This window comes from Giraffa tippelskirchi, chromosome 9, assembly GCF_054371585.1.
Source record: "Giraffa tippelskirchi isolate mGirTip1 chromosome 9, T2T-mGirTip1v1.2.pri, whole genome shotgun sequence".
NCBI lineage: Eukaryota > Metazoa > Chordata > Mammalia > Artiodactyla > Giraffidae > Giraffa > Giraffa tippelskirchi.
Window position 1 is genome coordinate 28,600,462 of NC_137283.1, and position 20,692 is coordinate 28,621,153.

The following is a 20,692-nucleotide window of genomic DNA, read 5'->3' on the forward strand; positions in this document are numbered from 1 at the left end:
ATGACTTTCATCATTATAATGAATAAAACTTAAATCTTTGAGAACCCAATGTTCATCCTGACACCTCATGTTATTTCAAATGTATTTTGTACTAATTGTTTTGGGAAAACTCTTTCTCCTAGATTAATATTTCAACTGTTTAAAAACAGGTAAGTTTTATTGTACATTATCACTTGAATAGAATAGATAATTTTAGTGCCTCCATAGACAATTGGCTTTCAAGTTGAGGTATGGTGATTTATTTTTAAAAATAAAGAGAAATCATCAGCATTGAAATAGATTAAAATAGATGTCTTACTTAGAATTATAAAAGCAATTCCATTTTCATATGTCACATTGAAAACACAGTTATTATTTTAAAAAGATATTTCAGACTGATATTATGGGTTTGTTAACAAGAAAAGCCACTGTATAATAGTACAGTGATAAAGGATAAAGGATGAAAAAACAAGCAGAATATCATCTATTTTACTTTTTTGAATCAGTCTCAATGAAAATCATTTACACAAAGACAAATGGGACCCAGTTATTAAGTTACCAGGCTCACCTATTATTCTGTAATGCTTAGAAGTCTTAAGAATATGATACACAAAAAAGTAAGTCATCAAGCAAGCTAGAATCACTTTTAAAACTAGAACTTCATATACAAGGGTCATGAAAGTGTTCTTCGTGTAAATACATATATGTATATATATATGAGAAAAGGTTTTAGACTCCCAGTTCAAGACGGCAGATTAAGCATGCATTTATTGCCCTGTGCCTCAAATTCTACTGACAAATATTTATTGAGCACCTACTATGTAATGGGCAATTAAAATGAAAATACATCTAGCAAGGTGAACACGGCAGTGGTCTATCAAGAAGCTAGCACCTGGGGCAAATTCACAAACTCAGGAAGCAGAGAATTAAACTGAGAAACCAGAGAAAGCATGAAAAGTACAGCCCATAATAAGCTCAAGAAAATTTGGTGGTGATGAATTTGCCCTAAAATGAAAGAAAAAAGAAAAATAAATTCGCCCTGAGGAGCAATAGAGAAACTCCACCCTCCTCCTTATTCCCTAAAGCAGGAATCAGCAAAATCTATAAAGGGCCAGATAATAAATGTTTTTAGCTTTGTGGGCCATACAATCTTTCTCTCAAAAGTGCTCCACTCTTCTCTTTCAGTGTAAAAGAATCATAGGCAACATACAAGTGTGTTGTGTAGCTGTGTTCTAATAAAACTTTATTTATAAAAATAAGTAGTAGATCACAGTTTGCCAAGCCCTAATCTAAATTTTTACCATAGTGTCTATACTATATAGAAATTGACAAATAAAAAATAATTTAAAGGGAATATATATGGCCAGAATTTTATCTCTAGTCCAGCCTCTTCTCTGCATCCCAGGTCAGTCTGGCTGCTCTTCCCCACATCCAAGTAATTCCTGCACCCCAGCATACCCAGTGTTAATCAGTTATACATGATGAATCCTTGTGATGAATCTTGGCCTTTCCTTTTCCACTCTTTATCTCAATTAATAGTAGGCTCTGCCTGTTTCACTGCTTGAATGAATCAGTTCATTTCTCTCCCTCTTTCCTGTCAACAACAGTAGTAGAAGTCCCCTAGACCACTACTGTACCCACCCATCAGGACTGTGCTCATCCACCCATTTGTCTAGCCTTCCATCCACCTACCCATCCATCCATCCATTCATTCATCTATCCAATCTCTTCTCCATATTTTCAGTAATTTGTTTACCAAAAGTTTATCAAGTGCCTTCTACATACCAGCCACACTTCCAGATACCGGACTTAAACTGGTGAACAAAAGATGTTTTTTTAAAGAATCCCATTTTGTGGAGCTTCTGTTCTGGTCTATGTGTGAAGAGGGTGGATCAAGACAATAAATAAAAGACACAAGCAAATAATATAGTTCTAGAAGGTGTTAAATGCTAGAGGAGAAAGCAAAATATGAAAAGGAGTAGAGTGAGGGGCATCTGGAGTGCTGGGGCAGTTCAGTTCAGTTTAGTCGCTCAGTTGTGTCCAACTCTTTGCGACCTCATGGACCGCAGCACACCAGGCTTCCCTGTCCATCACCAACTCCCAGAGCTTGCTCAAACACATGTCCATTGAGTCAGTGATGCCATCCAACCTTCTCATCCTCTGTTGTCCCCTTCTCCTCCTGTCTTCCATCTTTCTCAACATCAGGGTCTTTTCCAATGAGTCAGTTATTCACATCAGGTGGCCAAAGTATTGGAGCTTCAGCTTCAGCATCAGTCTTTCCAATGAATATTCAGGACTGATTTCCTTTAGGATTGACTTGGTTTGATCTCCTTGCAGTCCAAGGGACTCTCAAGAGTTTTCTTCAACACCACTGTTCAAAAGCATCAGTTCTTCAGTCCTCAACTTTCTTTATGGTCCAACTCTCACATCCATACATGAGTCCTGGAAAAACCATAGCTCTGACTAGACAGATCTTTGTCAGCAAAGGGAGGTCTCTGCTTTACTGTGCCAGGGCAGCTGTGCGCTTATCAGGATGGTTGGAAGAAGCCTCTTTGAAGTGAGGATTGAGCAAACACTTGAAGGACTGAGTCAGTTGTGTTCTTGTCTACTGTGAGGAAGGGAAGCCCTGACAAAGAGAAGTTTCAGACAAAGTTTCCAGTGTGGGAACTTACCTATTGTTCTTGGAACCTCCAGAAGGCCAGTGTGGCTGGAGCAGAACTGGCAGGAAGACGCTCAGTCATCGTATCATTGTAGTAGATGAAGCAAAGATCTAAACTCTCTGTGAAGGGGACCAGAAACCACTGCAGGGTTTTGAGCAAAAGTTCTTTCTTAAAAGAAGAGTTGAGGCAGCTAGGGGGATGATGGGATGTAGAGGGCAAGAGTGAGACCAGGAGGCTAGTCAGAAGACAATGCCAGTCATCCAGGCTGGAGATGATGATGGCTGCAAACAAGAAGGGTGGCTGTGACAGAGGGCAAAGTGGTCAGATTCCAGATGGATTGGACATGGTGTGTGGGAGAAAGAGAAGCTCAAGTATGCACCAAGGTCATCCTCAGAAGGACAGAGTTGTCATCAATAAAAGAGTTTCAGGGTGAGGACCACAAGGAGATTGGTACTAGACAAGCATCTTCTTTTCAAAAGCTACTTGTTGTGCCTGGTCACCCTTATGTTTTCCCTCTTCCCTGGCCTTATTCCCTTCCCTTCCTTATATGGAGAGTAAGATCCTCAGTGTTCCCCACATAAGGCTCTGTATTGGGTCCCTACTCCCTCTCTGGCTTCACGTTTATACTAGATTTCCTGTTAGGCTTGTTCTTTGGGCCACACTGGCTTCTCTTCAACTCCTTGAATGTGGATACTCTTTCCAGTTTCCAGCATAAGCAATTCTTTTGCCTGGAATGCCCAGTCATTCTCCCACCCCAAACCTCCTGCTGCCCTCATTAATCTCAGTTAAATCCTGTTCAAGCTTCAGATCTCAGCTTTGACACCATTACTTTAAGAAAACCTCCAGGTCTCCCCATATGCTCTCTCCCAGTGCACTCCCATCTATTTCCTGTAATTATATAATTGTATAGTTATCCGATTCATGTCCTCTTCCCACTGGACTGTACATTCCCAGGGGGCTGGAGTCACATGTTTTGCTCACCACTGTACCTCCAGTGCCTTGCACAATATTTACATTTAGTAAGTACTTAGTAGATGTCTATTGAATGAATGAATTGCAGTTTTTCATCCACCTAAAAGAAAATATCAGCTTATACATTTACTTTTTTCCAGAGTGTTTTAGGGATATTATAGCATAGGGATATTGAACTTGAAAAAACACAAAGGATATAATACATTATCATTTAAAATAATTATTAATATCATTTAAAGTTCATTATGTTTATTACCAAGCCCAAGCTCATACTGCTTGGTGCATGACAGGCCAGTAAATTGAGAGACCAGATGTTGGGGTAAGGAATAGTGACTTTATTTGGAAAGTCAGCAAACAGAAAAGATGGTGGACTTTGTCCCAAAGAACCCTCTTGCCTGAGTTAGAATTTAGGCTTCTTTTATACTAAAAGGGGAGGAAGTAATTTCAAACATTTCCTGATTCCGATCAGCCTCCAGAGGAGATAAGTTAATTTCTCCCTGCAGTCATTCATGGGTGGGCCTGGTCAGATGTTTCCTGTGAGCTAAAGAAAGGTATTTCAGCTGATACTCATTACCTGCGAAGCAAGGTTCCCAGAGATGGACCATCATGTATGTATGTGTGTGTATTAGTCCCTCAGTCGTATTTGACTCTTTGTGACCCCGTGAACTGTAGCCCTCCAGGCTCCTCAGTCCATGGGATTCTCCAAGTAAGAATACTGGAGTGGGTTGCCATTTCCTTCTCCAGGGGATCTACCCAACCCAGGGGTCGAACCTAGGTTTCCTACATTGCAGGCAGACTCTCTACCATCTGAGCCACCAGGGAAGCCCTTTATATATAGTTTAAACTTATAGATGACATCCCTTTATTGGTTAACTTGTAATAGAATGCAAAAGTTTTTCCCTATTACATGCTCATTAAAGAGAACAAACCACAAATGATCCCTTTCCTGTAAAATATGGTGCTGCTCACCAGTTTCTGGTTCTTCTCAGAAAACAGAGGGTATTACAGACTCATGTTCATTGTCTGTCCCTTAAAGACACACTAAGTCTTTTTTTTTGGCCATTAGAACATGAGCAGAAATGATATATGCCAATTTCAGACAGAGGCTTTTTTTTTTTTTTTCCAGATAGAGGCATTTGAGAGCTGGTGTGCACCCCCCCAGGTGGCTCAGTGGTAAAGAGTCTGCCTGCCAATGAAGAAGGAGCAGGTTTGACCCCTGGGTTGGGAAGATCTCCTACAGTAGGAAATGGCACTCTACTCCAGTATTCTTGCCTGAAAAATTCTATGGACAGAGGAGCCTTGGGGGCTACAGTCCATGGGGTCACAAACAGTTGCACCCCTCCAGCCTCCCTCACCTGGAATAGAAACTTATTCTCTCACAGTTTTGGAGGCTAAAAGTCCAAAATCAAGATATCAATAATAGTGTGCTTCTTCTGAAGGCTCTAGGGAACAACCTTTTGTTGACTTTTCCAGGTTCTGGTGGTTGTTGGTAATCCCGGGTATTTCTTGCCTTGTACATGCATTACTCCAGTCTCTGCCTCCATCTTCACTTGGCCTTCTCTTTGTGTATCTTTGTGTCCAGGTATCCCTCTTCTTTCTCTTACAAGAACACCAGTTGTTGGATTTAGGATTTAATCTAATCTGGTGGGCAAGACAGAAAAAACTATGTTGGCTGAAGTTGTCAGAAAACACCAAAGGATAAGACTTAATAGGAGGCTATGCTTAACAGGGCTCCTAGTATGTCCTAAAGACTGTGCTAACCATGGTATAGGTATTACACTCTTTAAACCCAATGGAGGTTGTTTACCATGAGATTGGTATTTTTATTCATTTTACAAGTGAGAAAACAGAGGTTTAAAGAGGTTTTTAAGCAGCTTGCCCACTGGTCACTGAGAATTCCAATCCAGCTCAGTCTGATTTACAATCCTGAGGTCTATGGACTTTCCTGTATTGTCCCTTCAGTTCACCTGTTCCCTTGATGGTCTGCTAGAAAACAGGAATCTAGATTCTGAACTACACAAAGTTTGGTTTTCTTTCTAAGGTTATGCCAAGGCTGCATTGATCATGGGGCAAAATTAACAGTAATAATGAGAATAGAATAGTCAAACTACTCTTCAATGTCTATTTCAACAATGGCTTCCCTAGCTGATTTTTACGAACTAGTTAAACTCAGCTTTCCATCTTTCCCTTTATAAAATGCAACCAACTTTCAGATTTTTTAACTTGGCCATGAATGCAAAGATCTGTCATATCAGAGGCCTTCATTTCTCCTCTAAGCATTAAAACAGTTAGAAGAAACATCGGGATCAAAAGAATCAACAGGAAACCAAACCAACCCTAATTTTAAGTGTTTCCAACTTTGTTTCAAAACATCTTTATGAGGATTGTTTTCCAAACAGCAGTGTGTGAAGCCTTCTACTTTTGAAAATTGACTTTATTATGGAGACATAGCCTGTTTTTATGACTGGCTGCTGCTGCTGCTGCTAAGTCGCTTCAGTCTTGTCTGACTCTGTGCGACCCCATAGACGGCAGCCCACCAGGCTCCCCCGTCCCTGGGATTCTCCAGGCAAGAACACTGGAATGGGTTGCCATTTCATTTTCCAGTGCATGAAAGTGCAAAGTGAAAGTGAAGTCACTCAGTCGTGTCTGACTCTTAGCAACCCCATGGACTGCAGCCTGCCAGGCTCCTCCGTCCATGGGGTTTTCCAGGCAAAAGAGTACTGGAGTGGAGTGCCATTGCCTTCTCCGTTTTATGCCTGGAGAAGCAGGGAATACCCAAGCTGGCATTCAGCAGTAACAAATATAAATTAGACCATTAAAAAAAATTGTAGGAATGTTAAAATCCATGTTGACTGGTTTTTACATCTACCCGGCAGCAATCCCATGCTACCGTTGGCATGGAGATTGGAAAAAGAAACTTTCCACCAATCTGTCACTTGCTACCGTTTCCACTTACTTTACTGTAAATCCAATTTTTACAATTTTTTAATGTAAAAAAAAAAAGTTTGATGCTTTTTTGTTTTCTCTTTCAAGACATTTCTCAAACATAAAAACACGCATGAAAAGGGTTTTTAAAAATCAGTCAAAGATTTAGTTTTCCAAATACTCAGCTGTTTAACATTGGGATAATTGCCTTTAAAAAAATTTTTTTTCCACAGTTAGTCTGAGTGCTTTGGCATGGGGGAGCCCCACAGTCTGAAAGTAACTTTGTCCCGACTCTCCCCACTGTATTTATTATAGAAACTGGAAGACACATCTGCTTTTCAACAGGGCCAGGGAAAGCTGAGGTTTCAAGGAAGAAAGTAGAGCTTCCCAGAACTTTGGTGGAAACAAGTTTGTCGTGGTCACACCTAGGTATTCTCGAAAGAATTTCCTTGAGGATAAACATGCTGAGATTCTTGAAGCTAGACTGGAGATCACAGTGGAAGGGGAAGCTCTCACTGGTCCTCTTATAGGGGTCCTAGAACCCAATAGGCACTCAAGTCTTATTTACACAAATGAACGAATCCCAGTAACGTCGTATCGCGTCTTATAAAGACTGAAAGATGATTATCTTGGACTGGGTAGTAAGAGAGCTGCCTACCTAGAGCGTAAGGCGCCTCAGGCTGGCATCCGAAGCTTGGCGATCTCATTTCGCTTTGGCATCATCCTGAACTGCTCTGAAGCTGGCGCGACGTTAAAGGGAAGAAATGAATGCGAGGAAAATCAGAGAGCAGAGGGTAGGGAACAGATGTGAGCAAAACGGGAGGACAGTCTTTGAAATGAAAGAAATAAATTGGACTCCCACAGCCGAAAGGACAAACCCCTCAGTGTCGTCAGGGATGTGGGATGAGGGGTAATTTTGCCCTCCCTTTGTTCTTTCCCCCATGTTTTCCACGTTTCCAGGTTGTTTGATGCCTGTCTTTTCTGTTCAGTTACTGGACCCTAAGGAGAAACCAAGTGGCAGTAGGTGGCACACAGAGATTAATACATTGAGCGGCTTTTGGCACCTCCTTTGCTCCCCCGGTGTGTCCACAGCGCCCAGCACCTTAGTAGGCACTCCCTAAACATCTGGAGAGCAAATGAGCTGCAAGTTTGCAGCTCTGAGTACGTGGAGCTGGGGAAACCAGGACAGCAGAGGGGGTGTCTCAGACCACAAAAGACGTGCGGGCGCGTGCGGAAGGCAGTGGCGGCGCGAGGCAAGGGCCTGGCCGCGAGCGGGGCGCCGCGCGGGGGGCGCTGTCTGCGTAGCGCCCGGGGTGGGGGCGCCCAGGACCACGGCGACACGTGCGCGGCAGGGACGCGAGCAGTCCCTGCCGCGAGCGGAGCCGGGGCAGGCGGGTGGGCGCGGGGGTGTGCCCGCGCCATGTCCCCCGCGCGTGCGACCGGCCGGGCGGCTGCGTGAGTCACGGCGGGGCTCGCCTTTATAACCGCCGGCAAGATCGCGCGAGTAGCCCGCCCGGCGCTCCGCGTTCCGTGCTCCAGCCCTCGCGTCCCCAACGGCCCCCCAACAGCCGCTCAGGCCCGAGGGCGCCATGAGAAGCCCGCGCTGCGCCCGCCTGCTGCTCCTGCTGCTGCTGCCGCCGCTGCTGCTCACACCTCCCGCCGGCGAAGCTGCGGTCATCACCGGGGTAAGCGGCCGGGGCGCACCTGTCCCCGCGGCATGCGCGCCCTCCTCTTGCCGCGGGGTCGTGGGGGCGGGAACCGAGGGGAAGACGGTGTGGGGACCGCGACCTGGAGGTGGGGACACGGGAGGGTTATCCCGGACCGAGACACCTGCCTCACTCGCCCCTTGGAGCACCTGGAAAAGCGCCTGATCCTTAAGCAGCGGACGGCGAGGACATCAGGCGCGCCCTGGAAGAAGAAGTGACCACAGTCGCTCCCCACCACCGTCTCCCGCTTGCTGTCCTCGTGTTTGGGTTTTTTTCTCTTAAGTTGAAAGTTTCCTTTGGCAGTTTTCTCGAGCACTTTTCCCCGGCTTTTCCAGCCTCTGTCCTTAAAATTTAAGTGCTTTAAAATGCAAAGGGGCAAGACCAGTACCTTCAGATCCTGGGAGTCTTAATTCTGCGGTTGAGGAGTTTGCTCCCCAAAGCATCCTTTGCAAAGACCCTTTGAAAGGTCCAAGGTCATGAGAGCACTTTTGAAAAGTAACGTGGGTCCTTTCTTCTGAGTTCCAGCGTTTTTCATTTTTTTTTTTTTTTTCTCCAACGTCCTGAGCTTCTCCTTGTAAAAGTTTTCCGTTTCCTGTTACTGGTAAAGCACCTACAGTGCTTTGGCTTAATTATGGAGTAGGTGACCCTGTAGATGTTTCAGTTTAGAGAGATGTCATCATTTGTGGAATAGGAACTAGTTCAGTTCTCTTCTAGGATCACCAACAGTTTTCTTTATGTGGATCCGAAGGGTGACTTTACAGCACAAAATGAAAATGTCTACTTTATGCCAGCAATACAGAATCTCTACCATTTCCTGATTGTTAACTCTTCTAAGTCTGAAAGTATTTACAGCTCCATTAAATTATTTCAAATATGTAAGTTCACATAATAGGGTTTAAAGAAAAAACTTCTATGTTTGAAATGATAGTACACAGATAATGAAATATCATTTAAATTTAAGGGAAATGTCATTGTCTTGAGAAAATTAAGCACTATTGTCTCCATGTGCTTATAGCGTATTGAAAGTCCTTGTATTATAGCAGTATTTGGTTACAAGCAATAGATATTCGGTTATGGCTAAGAGATACTTAATTAGTAAGTCTTGTGATATTTATTAGTATAGTTTGTAGAGATTTTTACAGATATAGATGTATTTGAATAGCTTTGTCAGTCCATGTGGTTGAAAAAAAGTTTTTACAGGTCTTTCTAATACATGAGAATTGAAATCTGATTGGTTTTTCCCGTCTTCCCCTGCTGGCTCTTTAAATTTCTCCTAATCCTCTGAGCCCCAAATTCCTTTGTAATATAAGTATCTTTTTGTTCCATTCACAAGACAACACTATTTGAATAGATTTGCAGTGGGTTAAAGATGAAGGGCATTAAGAAACAGCTGTCTAATTAAAAATATATAAACCTATGCAGGTCTTTATAAGTATTTCCAAGAACTGAACCTTTTTTGTTACAAAGTGAAATTTTATCACATTGAATGTTTATCTGTTAAAGTTTAAACTGGGCTTACATGAGTATATGTGTTGTTTTTCTTGTTGCAAATCAGTGCTAGAAAATAAAAGGATCTTTAAAAATTTCTCTAAAACAGCATGGCAATAAAGAAATATAGTTATGTTTCCATGACAGGAACCATCTGGAGTCAAATGAAAAACGTAGTAACTTATCTAAATATGTCATCTCTAGGATGTTTAAAATCCAAGTGATTGATTAAAATTTAAGAGATTTTGGCTGAATTTTGATTGTCTTATTAAAAGAGCTAGCGGGGCTTCAGAATCCCTGGTCTTGAGCATCTGTTGAAATAAAATATTGCCTAAAACCTCCACCTTAAATATTTACTTTTTGGGGGGTAGTAATGTAGTTATTTTTGAATTGATTAATATGTCCACATAGATTTGTTAAAACTGTATTGAAAAAGATCGTACATTGAACACCTCATTTATGGAATGTAATGGCTACGTATGTATGATTTCTGATATTCAGACAAAAACTGGAAAAATGGAACTGTTTGTATATTTTCCTATAAATGTCCAAGCACCCCAAGATGAAAATTGTAGTTTTTATCCAATACTTGTTTTAAATGGCCCAAGAAAAGATTCTAATGGGGGAAATAAATAACTCTAAAACAATATAGCTGATCACTTTAATGAAAAAACAGTGAATAAGAGTATCCCCATATATTTGTGTTTCGAGAAGTTGTAACTGTCACCAAAACTAAGAACTCTGAAAAAGTGTCTTAGTTGTTTCCATTAAATCTGCGCTTAAATTTGTCTAAATTATAGATTTTTTTAGCTTCTTACATATATAGTATAGGATGTTCTCACCTTACCACTAACAAAACAGATTAGATTACTGAACACCAATCAAACAAAGCATCCTATTTATGGATGGTTCTAGGAAAGAACAATAGTTCTTTGGATCTATTTTCATGCAAATAAATTTACACTTCATTATTTACTTCTGTTTAGTCAAGTGAGGAAATTCCTCCATAGTTGATTCTTTGATTATATGTATTTACAATTTTCATATTAGGAACAAGTGTCTTGAGTAATCACTGTTGTTAATTGCATCTGTCACTTGCATTTCTAAATCTGATGGATCTCATAGAATAGTTTCATTAATCTTATATTGTACACATATGTATACCTTAAGCCAATAATTTCCTTTTGGCAGGTTACTCACCCGAAAAAAAAAAGAGTAACATAAGGCAAAAGTCTTGGTCTGCCCGTTCTCAGCCTATGAAATTTCTTTCTTTCAAAAGGAAATGGTGAAAATCAAGTCAGAGGTGTGAGAAATGTCAAATCTCGTGAACCAAAATGCAAATATTTGAAAGAGAAAATGAGTTATACTTTTAAATTTATATCAGTATCTTTACAGATCTGGAGAATTTCATAATAGATTTAGAGACCATTTAAATCTCTCTTTAAAATTGGGCCCACTTTATTCTACAGCTAATAGTTATAAAATCTTGTGATTCGATTTATGTAGTTCCTAATGGCCATGTATGGTAAAAGACCAATGTAAACTCCTTCAAGTTCAAAACTGTTTCATCCATAAAGCACTGGAAAAAGAGAGCTGATTTTGTTTTTTAAAAAGTGTTGGGGTTTATAATTTTCATAATTGTGGGCCATTATTTAGGCTTTTTTTATCCACCAAGTGGGAAAATCTCTGATCAGATTTTATTGTAAATATGTTCAAATAAAAGATTACAGTTTTTTTTTTAACATGTAAGATTATTAAAATCATAGCTGTGGGATATTAAAAAGGCTTCTTTCTTTTTTACTGCTAATTTTAGCCTGAGTCATTCTGATTATCTTTATTTATCTGTTTGCTTATTACATTTCAGGCCTGCGACAGGGACCCCCAGTGTGGTGGAGGCATGTGCTGTGCTGTTAGTATCTGGGTTAAGAGCATACGGATTTGCACACCGATGGGCAAAGTGGGAGACAGTTGCCATCCGATGACTCGTAAAGTTAGTATATATGTGTTCTTGTTGGTTCTCTTACATTTCAGTTACTCAACTCCAAGCAAGGCCTCTATGACACGAAACATGCTAGAAATTGGAAATCAGAGAAGAGGAAGTGGAAAACCTCTTCCATTCTCCTCTCCATTTCAATCTGAGAGAACTGTGTTCTTACCATCCTTATTTAACTGATCCTTTACATATCTTTGTTCTCATGGCATTAGAAACATTTCATAAAAATAATTTGAAACACTGAATTTTGCTTAACAGTTTTAGGATATAAATATATATTACTTTTGGATATATGAATATATTTTACATCCTAAAAGACCATTTATGTATATATATTACCATTTATATTATATACATATATATGTGTATATATAAAAAATACTGTGTATGCATCTTTGCTGAAATCGGAATATGAAAGCTCTTGAAAACAGTTTTAATGTCAGACCTACTGAAAAGGCAGAAGCACATAAGTTTGTGCTTTGGGTTTTGTAGAAAATGATCCATGATGCAATCACTCTTGTATTTTAACTTGAAAGTCCTACATTTTAACTCTCTCCACAGGATGCAATGTTCACAACCCTGGAGATTCATGATGTTTATCTTTCCAATTTATTTTACTATCTAACAGCTCAATATCACAATGACCTAAACACCATTTTTGGAAAGTTATTTACAGGAAGTGGCAGGAGTGAAGGCAGGATCGGATGGCGCTGCAGAGGTTGTGTCCTGAGGAGTTGCAGACCCTCCTGTCTGCAGGGGCCAGGGAGCTGTGTGGGACTTCTGGCAGTGAGTGGGTGGCGGGTAGGAGGGAGCAGAGAAGTTTGTGGAGCCTGGAGAATCCGTGTCCTTTAGATACAAAATGTTTGAAACGCAGTATGGTTCCAGCCAAATCCCCCAGGGGGGCCAGGCTGCAGATGCCTTGCTCTTCTTGTGCTGTCAGTACATCCTCACTTACCAGCAGTTACACGGGGCCCAGGGTGCAGGGGTGGGTGGGAGCGGTATGTGTGTGTGAGGACACGTCCCAGGCCTGGTGGCTTGTTGGAGGTGAGTTCAGTCCTCTGCAGTGTTCTCTCTCTACACATCATATCCTGTGAAAACAGGTTAAATGTTCTCGAAGCAAACTGAATTCTGCCCTTTGCCTTCTTTTCCCCACGTGTGGCTTAGGGTTTAAAACTGAAATGGAGCCAAATATCTTTCCCATACTCCACAGTCAAAGATAACAGCTAAGGTTTTGACTCTTTCTGAATGAAATGAAATAAATTAGGGTTTTGCTCAATGTGCTGTAGTGGGGACCCTGGTTGTTTAGACCCATCTGAAGATGACCTTGGGCTCTCCTGTGGTTTCCTTGAGAAACACTTCCTGTTGCATTGGTACCATTCCTCACTGTGGTTTGACCGCTTGAGCCGGTACTGTCGTTTGTAAGCATGATATGCACCTTTTATTCCTGGACATTTTGAGACAGGAAAGGTTTCAAAACCGTTAGTTGTCTGGCTCTGTGCCAAACCACTAGCCCCATTCCCCTTGGTGGGAGTGGGGGTGGGGAGGTGAAGCCTGCCCAGCCGCCTTTGGCATTGGTCTCAGTTTTTTTTCATCATCCTTATCCAACCCGAGTTATCTTTTGTCCATGGGAGTCGCTGTCGCTTTAAAGTTGACTCTTAAGTCGCTGTTCTTTCAGAATTAGTTGTCTTTGTACATTGTTAGTATAACCTCGGGTACCCCAGCTGGTTTGCTAAAACAAGTCAAGAATGACACATTCTGGGCAACTATTTTTGTACAAATACCAGTACTAGTTGCCACTTGTTGTATGCCATGGTGTACCAGATGCTTGATATGATCCTAAATGTTGTGGATGTATTTCTCATTTAATACAACAAGTCTGTGAAGTAAGGTTTGGTTTTCTCCCATCCTCTGTACAACATTCAGCCTTACAGGGGCTCAGTATGTGGCTGAGGTCCCAAGGTGATAGGTCAGAGGACAGGCTCTGGATTTCACTCTGGCCATCATTCCACTGGCATCTACTTTGTTGAAAGCTGTGGTCGTTGTTTAATTTGAACGTTTTTTCAGTGCAGTTAACCCAGACGGGTTTTTGTAGGGAAGATGCTCCCTGATCTTACACATAATAGTCCAGAGTTGAAATCTGTCTCATTCTGTAGTTCCGATGAGGTTTCCAAATCTTGAGATATTTTGAGAGAGAACCAGATTCTGTTTTCCTGGTTCCTATAGTTTCTGGTTCGGGTTTAGCGCAAAGTCAGTTTTGAAAGAAAACAAAATAATTCTCCTGCCATGAACCCAGGAGGTCTCTGTGTTGTGTTTTTAATCACACTTTTGATAAATAAAGTCTCTGATAACAGATTATGGTTTTCATAGTAAAATTAAGTGATAAAAGAACCGAAAGTACTGGAAAGGCAAGACTTTAATGTCAGATCTGCACTTACTCCTATTCAGATACCCGCTTGAACTGTGTTTTTAGACCTCAGTATTACAGCTGCTCATATTGGTTATTTTACTGTCTTGAAAATACATTTTCTTAGGTCATTTCAATAACCTAGTTCTCGTCCCAGAGTTGTTACTTGTTCTGAGTGAAATTAACTTATCCTGGTGAAAACCTAGTTCTTCCAGAGTATCTTTCAGCTATATTCTATTCAAAACATCAACAACAACAAAAAAACCATTCTAAAATAAATATGTCCTGGTGAGATTCCACTCTAAAGTTTTACAGTTCATTAGTAGATGGTAAAAATATAGATGGACGCTGTACAAAAGTTCTTTTAAATGTGATGTGTTCATTACTTTCCCCCCTCCATTTTCTTTTTGCCTTCTAAAAAAAAAAAATAGATTAACTCTGATTGGGGTCACAGGGACTGGTGTATTAAAAACACAAGACTATGAATAGGTGAGGACTATACCTGCTCTAATTTTAAACTTTCTATTCTGGTTTGGCTTAGACATTAGCCACTGATATTTATTTTGATAAAGTGAACAGTATTTGATGAATGAAATTAAGACCTATAGGTAGATGCTGGTGGCTGCCACACATGATTGCCAGGATGTATGTGTGTGTCGGGGGGCCCTTTGACCCACAGAAACTACCACTCTTATTTCTTGCATATCTTTTATGCCCCTCTAGTCCCAGAGACTCAAGGTTCCCCAACTCAAGTCCAGTTCCATACAACCAAGGAGGCTGGCCATGTTTTTCTTTGTTTTTTCTGGGGAGACAGTGCGTGGGAGGCCCAGGTCCATGTCAGGTCCACTTCTGTCAGCACAGGCCCCAGGTTAGCACGATGCTCACAGCGGGGGATAGATCGGTAATGGTATATTTAGGGTTCGGAGAATATAGGTACTGTGCTAAGTTGCTTCAGTTGTGTCCGACTCTTTGCGACCTTATGATTGTAGCCTGCCAGCTTCCTCGTTCAGGGGATTCTCCAGGGAAGAATACTGGAGTGGGTTGCCATTTCCTTCTCCAGGGGATCTTCCCCACCCAGGGATTGAACCCACACCTCTTACATCTCCTGCATTGGCAGGCAGATTCTTTACCAGTAGTGCCACCTGGGAAACCATGAGAATATATGCCTATTCCCAAAGGAAAAAAAAAACTAAAAGAAACCATATAATGACACTCATCATAGCTATTAAAACCAAAAACTGTGGAAGTGTGGGATTTGTCATTTTTATTTTATGCACTCTTATACCGTTTGAATTTTTTTGAACTGTGTACTTCTATTGATAAAGTGGTAACAAAACTGGTTTTATTAAGGAAAAAAATTATTGGGCCAGTGCTTTTTATGTCATGTGACTTGACTTTTCTTTAAGTGTCCCATTGTATTTCCTTCTTTAACATAATTGACTCTGTTTTGAGAGATAGCACAAATAATAGTTTGGTTTCATATCAGCACTGTTTTCTCTTTAAAAATGCTGCAAATGTGTTGGGCATCATGCCTTCTCAAGAATGCTGAAGGTTCTGCCTTGGTAACTCCTAGAATTTGCTGATTGGAAATCTATAGTATTAGAAACATTGGCTTGAATGGATAGTTGATTCTAAAGTAAACCATCACATTGGTACTAAATAATTAGCTCCTTGGCTGTATTTATACATCTAAAGATGCATCTTCTGTGAACACTTTCTTGTGCATGTGTGACTGTCAAACAGCTACTAGGTTTGCCATACATGAATGTAGAAATAGCAGTGAATGGGCCAGTCAAGAAATTGGCAGGTATCTACGGGGTGTTCACCATGTCAGAAATTGTAGTCTGTGCGATTGAGAGCACGTAGATGGAGGAGAAAACTGCTACAGGCTCATCCATTGTAGAAAAGCTCAGGTGAGGGAGGGCGAAACACAGGCTGGATCTTGAAAAAGGATAAAAATAAGAAAAGGGCACCCAGATATAAAGGGACCTGCCAGTCTAATTATTGTGTTAAATTGAGTTGCAGCAAATCTAGGTTGATGTTTACACAACCTAGACATGATGCCCTGGGTAAGAAAAAGAATAATCGTCATTTTGGAAGGTTTCACAAAAACACATGACCTTGAGAACACATTGCCAGGGCCCCTCCTAGACCCTGGAGGGACCCTACCTAAGCAAGCGCCTTTGGTTTCTGAGTTTGGTGGCATTGATCAGTGCCAGGCAGGGGTATTCAGCATGAAGGTAGAGCCCCAGGACCTGAGAAGGTCACCTCTTTACCCCACTGGGAGGTCACAACCTATGGTGGGATTGGGGTAGAAGACAAGCATTTGACGCATATATTTTTGAGTGTGTCCTTAGTACCAGGCTGAGTGTTATATGCTCAAAACTAAAAGATTCCCTTTCTTCCCAGGGCCTGGAGTCTGGGCCTGGTGGTATTTGGAAGAAGATGGAGATGGGTTTGACTGTGACATGTTCCTTTTGTGGCTTGATGACCTCGGTCAGGTGTGTTGCTTCACCTCAAGAGGAAGCCACTTAGCTTGTGTCACAGGGAGACAGGAATCTGGCACACGGCTTTAACATGACATTCAGACATCACGCCTTTCTGTGGCCTGGCCTGTGGCAGGCTGCCGGTGAGAGTTATTTCTCTTTCCTGCTGCTCTTGCTGCTGAGAACCCACATGGCAGGCCAAGAGTGACCACAGTGTCAAGGTGCACAGAGCATCAGACTAAAGCCTTGAATTCTTAGTAGCTGAAACTGTCTTACTGAGTATCTGTCATGGATATGACACTCTGTGTTGGGCAGAGACCTTTCTTGTTTGACTCATCACTGTGTCCTCAGTACCTAAAACAGGGCCTGATGTGCTGGTGACACGCGGTCAGTGTCTGTTGAACGAATGAATAGAAGACGCCTGCTTGGTGTTCTCCGTGTGTAACAGTTTGACATGCTTGTTGCAGGTAGCACACACTTTTTCCAGACTCCTGTTCCTTGCTGCCTGTGTTTGTCTCGGCCTCGGCACTGTTGACATTTGAGAACATACCATTCTTTGCTATGGGGAAGGTCTCCTGAGTTGTAGGATATTTAGCAACATCCTTGGCCTCCATCCACCAGATCCCCCCTCCCTGCACTGTGACACACAAAAATGGCTCTGGACATTGCCAGCCGTCTCCGGGGGGCAGCATCACCCAAAATTGAGAACCACTGGTTCATGCAGTAGTTTGGGGCTCAGCGAAAGGAATCTCTCAAAATCTCTAGGTCAAAGTCATCAGTTATTATGTCTCATGCCATCCACTTGTAATTGTCCAAGCCATTCCTGCTGCCCCCACCTCCTCTGATATATTTTCAGTGGCAACTAATGAGCCAGCCTTCCATGGACCCTTTGACACACACAGTGACAGAACCATTCTAGCACGTGTCTGCATGGGACCGAAGGCCATCTGCCCCCATGTAGACACTGCCCTTAAAGCCTTGAAAGGAATGCTCTCACAAAAGGACAAAGGAACTGGGATGGTCCTGCCTGTTCATCACGTGCCACCCCCACCCGCCTACTCTTCCCTTTGTATTTATTGATCTCAACCATCACCCTGGCCCTTCCAGAACCATTTTGGAAATGGAAGGCAGGAAAGAAGAAAGAGGAAGAGAAGAAGAAAGAAAAAGGAGGTAAGGAGAACATGAGCATGGTAGCATCCAAAGATAATGCCCAGAATAATTAGCCTTAACCATTGTTGAACACCCATAGAATTGGGTCCATCCAATCTGTTCAACCTGAAAATAAGGTTAGAATGGTTCTGCCACTGTCTGCAGACAGCCTTTTGTTCAGCCTTTTGTTTGATGCAGAAAGAAATGATTTAGAAGGCATCTGGAAGATGCATCTCAAGATTTTCTTGTAAGGATAGATCATTGGTGTGGGGCAGCCTCTTTTGGTGGAATAGAATAGGAAATGTGCTAGAATGATACCAAAGGAAGCATTTGAGCTGGGAGGCAGGAAGGATGCATTTCTGTGCCATGTGTCAACTGTGGAAGGATCCCCTGGAGGCATGAGATTGCAATAGCTATCCTCTCTCACATTACCCTCAATCGGGTAATTTGCCATCTCATTAATATCAACCACTTGCAGGCCTAGAGTTAAACTTTCTCCCTACCCCTTGCAAAGCAGGCAGATTCTCGAGAGGGCACCATTCCTATGGGAAGAAGAGTGGGTTTTGCTCTTTGCCTCTAGAAAGCATATATGCTTTGTGAGTCCTTCACTTGCCCCTGGCACAGAGAACGACCATAGCAGTTGCTAGTTGACCCTCCTCAACCTAGCTTCACTCAAGGCACAAGCAGATTCTTAGAAACAGCAGCTGAACTGTGCTTGGGGTGAGAGCGACCTTTTGCTGCTGGCTCTCCCTCACTGGGGTTTGCTCTGTTGCATTTCTGCAAATTGGGCTGCCTTCTTCTCTGATTTTGTTGGCTTGCAGGATCTCAGTTCTCTGACCAGGGATTGAACCCAGGCCATGGCAGTGAAAGCACCAAATCTTAACCACTAGACTGCCAGGGAACTCCCTCACATCTTTGCACAAGTGTATGAATTTATACATTTCTCATCATTGTATGCATGTGGTCATCCCCATAAAGTTATGTTCTCTTCAAGGAGCTTCAGTAGCAGGACACTCTAAAAAAGAACTTAATGAGAAAAAGTAAAAGACAGTGTAGCTTGCTGATGAAAAGCTTGGTCCTTCAGGTCCGCTTGCCAGCCAAGCTTCAAGTTCTGGATATGTGACCTCAGGCAAGTTCCTAACTTCTCTGTGCCTCCGTCTCTCATCTGTAAGATGGGTGTGATTAAAGTATTTGCCATCCTCACAGAGTGGTTGTAAGGATATGAAAGGATAATTCATGAAAATAGATGCTGTTGTTTGAGGAATAATGTTTAATAAATACTAACTTATTATTCAAAGAAATTCCTTAAGAATAGTTGTCTTTTTTTTTTTTTTTTAAACATTTCCTGCTCTAACTCAGTTTTCTATTTTATTTTAGGTTCCATTTTTTGGGCGGAGAATGCATCACACATGTCCATGCCTGCCTGGCTTAGCCTGTTCACGGACTTCGTTTAACCGATATACTTGTTTAGCCCGGAAGTAATCGCTTTAGAGGAGATGCTTTAAATGTGAACAGCCACACGATCTCTGTAAAGCCTGTTCACCTGTGATTGTGTCAAACAAATAATATGCCAGAAAGAAATGCTATTGCTTCCTCAGTTCTCTAAGTCACATTTCCCTCTGATTTTTAAATGATGTTGTACTTTTTTTTTTTTTGATTGAAAGGGGATTTACATTTTGAATAGAAACATAAAGTTCAGGACGTTATGGAACAGTTCTCATTTCCCTGTTTGTGTTTTCATATGGCTTTTTTTTTTTTTTTAATGCCAGTAACTCACCAATTTTCACAGAAGTGCAGAGAAATACAAATTTGTTATTTTGTTACAGAAATTTTTTTTTCCTAAACATACCCTGCCCCCAGCCCTGTCCCACACACACACACACACACACACACACACACACACACACACACACACACACACACACACACACACACACACACACACACACACACGGGTCTCTTTCCTTCATTCCCCAATGAGTTTTAAGACTCTCATTTTATTGTTTGGCAGTTCCCTGCCTGACCCTCTAGCATTTTAAAGTGAGGATCCATATCCTTGAGATTGCTGGCAGAATCACTGATGAGAATCCAGTTTTTTTGCCTGATACTTAAATAGTGGAAAGAATGTGTAGTTGAACAAGATACCCTAAACTTCTCTTACAGGGAGTAGAGACAGGACTGCATCTGAACTTTGACTGCATCTGCTTATGTAAGTGGGTTTCAGGTCTGCAGTTGACCAGTGTAAGGACAGAGAGAGTTGGAAGTCAAATTAATTTAGTCCAGATTTATAGATTTGGGATTTTTTTTTTTTAAAGACATTTCCAGTACAATACTACATTTATTTCTTTTTCTTTCTATAAAGATTTTTTTTTAACGAAAGTCTCCTAGTTAGAGATGTTCCAGAAAATGTTACTTGAAGAAGATGTATTGATTTTAATCTGGCATAACACTAGTTACCATTTTAAAATCGGTATTAAGTTGTCATTTAAACTTTATCTGTAACCCAAAGGTCTGTTGTAATGGATTGCCTGACATCCCGTCATTTGTACGTACTGCTATTGCTGTGTAAAAATTCTGTATCAGAATAATGACAGTACTGTATATCATTTGATTTATTTTAATATTATATCCTTATTTTTGTCACAATTGTCAGTTTTTATTACAAGTGGATTTCTATATAGCCCATATTAAAAAAAAATGGGTAAAGACTCCAGAGTTGGTAACATAGCCCTAACAGTGTGTACATTTTCCTTTTACATACAGAAAACTTCTGTTTGCATGAGTTTTATGGTAGTACAAAAATAATGTGTAAATCGGTGAGGTTTGGGGGAATGAAGGAAAATTATGACATGCATAACTAACTGTCATCCAAATGGACTCATGGCATTTCACTGTCTTGATTCAGCAAATAGTAATGGGTGTTGATCATA

At 41.4% G+C, this 20,692-nt stretch overlaps 1 protein-coding gene across 2 annotated transcripts; it reads left to right on the top strand.

The window, feature by feature from the left end:
- Window positions 1–8,106: 8,106 nt before the first annotated feature.
- On the top strand, window positions 8,107–20,489 carry PROK2 (prokineticin 2). 2 transcript variants are annotated; one of them, XM_081528383.1, is made up of 4 exons: window positions 8,107–8,221; window positions 11,595–11,720; window positions 17,721–17,783; window positions 19,140–20,489. In XM_081528383.1, exons 1-4 carry the CDS (start codon window positions 8,126–8,128, stop codon window positions 19,242–19,244), a joined length of 390 nt encoding a protein of 129 aa, XP_081384509.1. In that variant the 5' UTR covers window positions 8,107–8,125; the 3' UTR covers window positions 19,245–20,489. The 2 variants fall into 2 exon arrangements, with proteins under 2 accessions (XP_081384509.1, XP_081384510.1); XM_081528384.1 differs by lacking the exon at window positions 17,721–17,783 and having other exon boundaries at window positions 19,140–20,408.
- The last annotated feature ends 203 nt before the right edge of the window (window positions 20,490–20,692 follow it).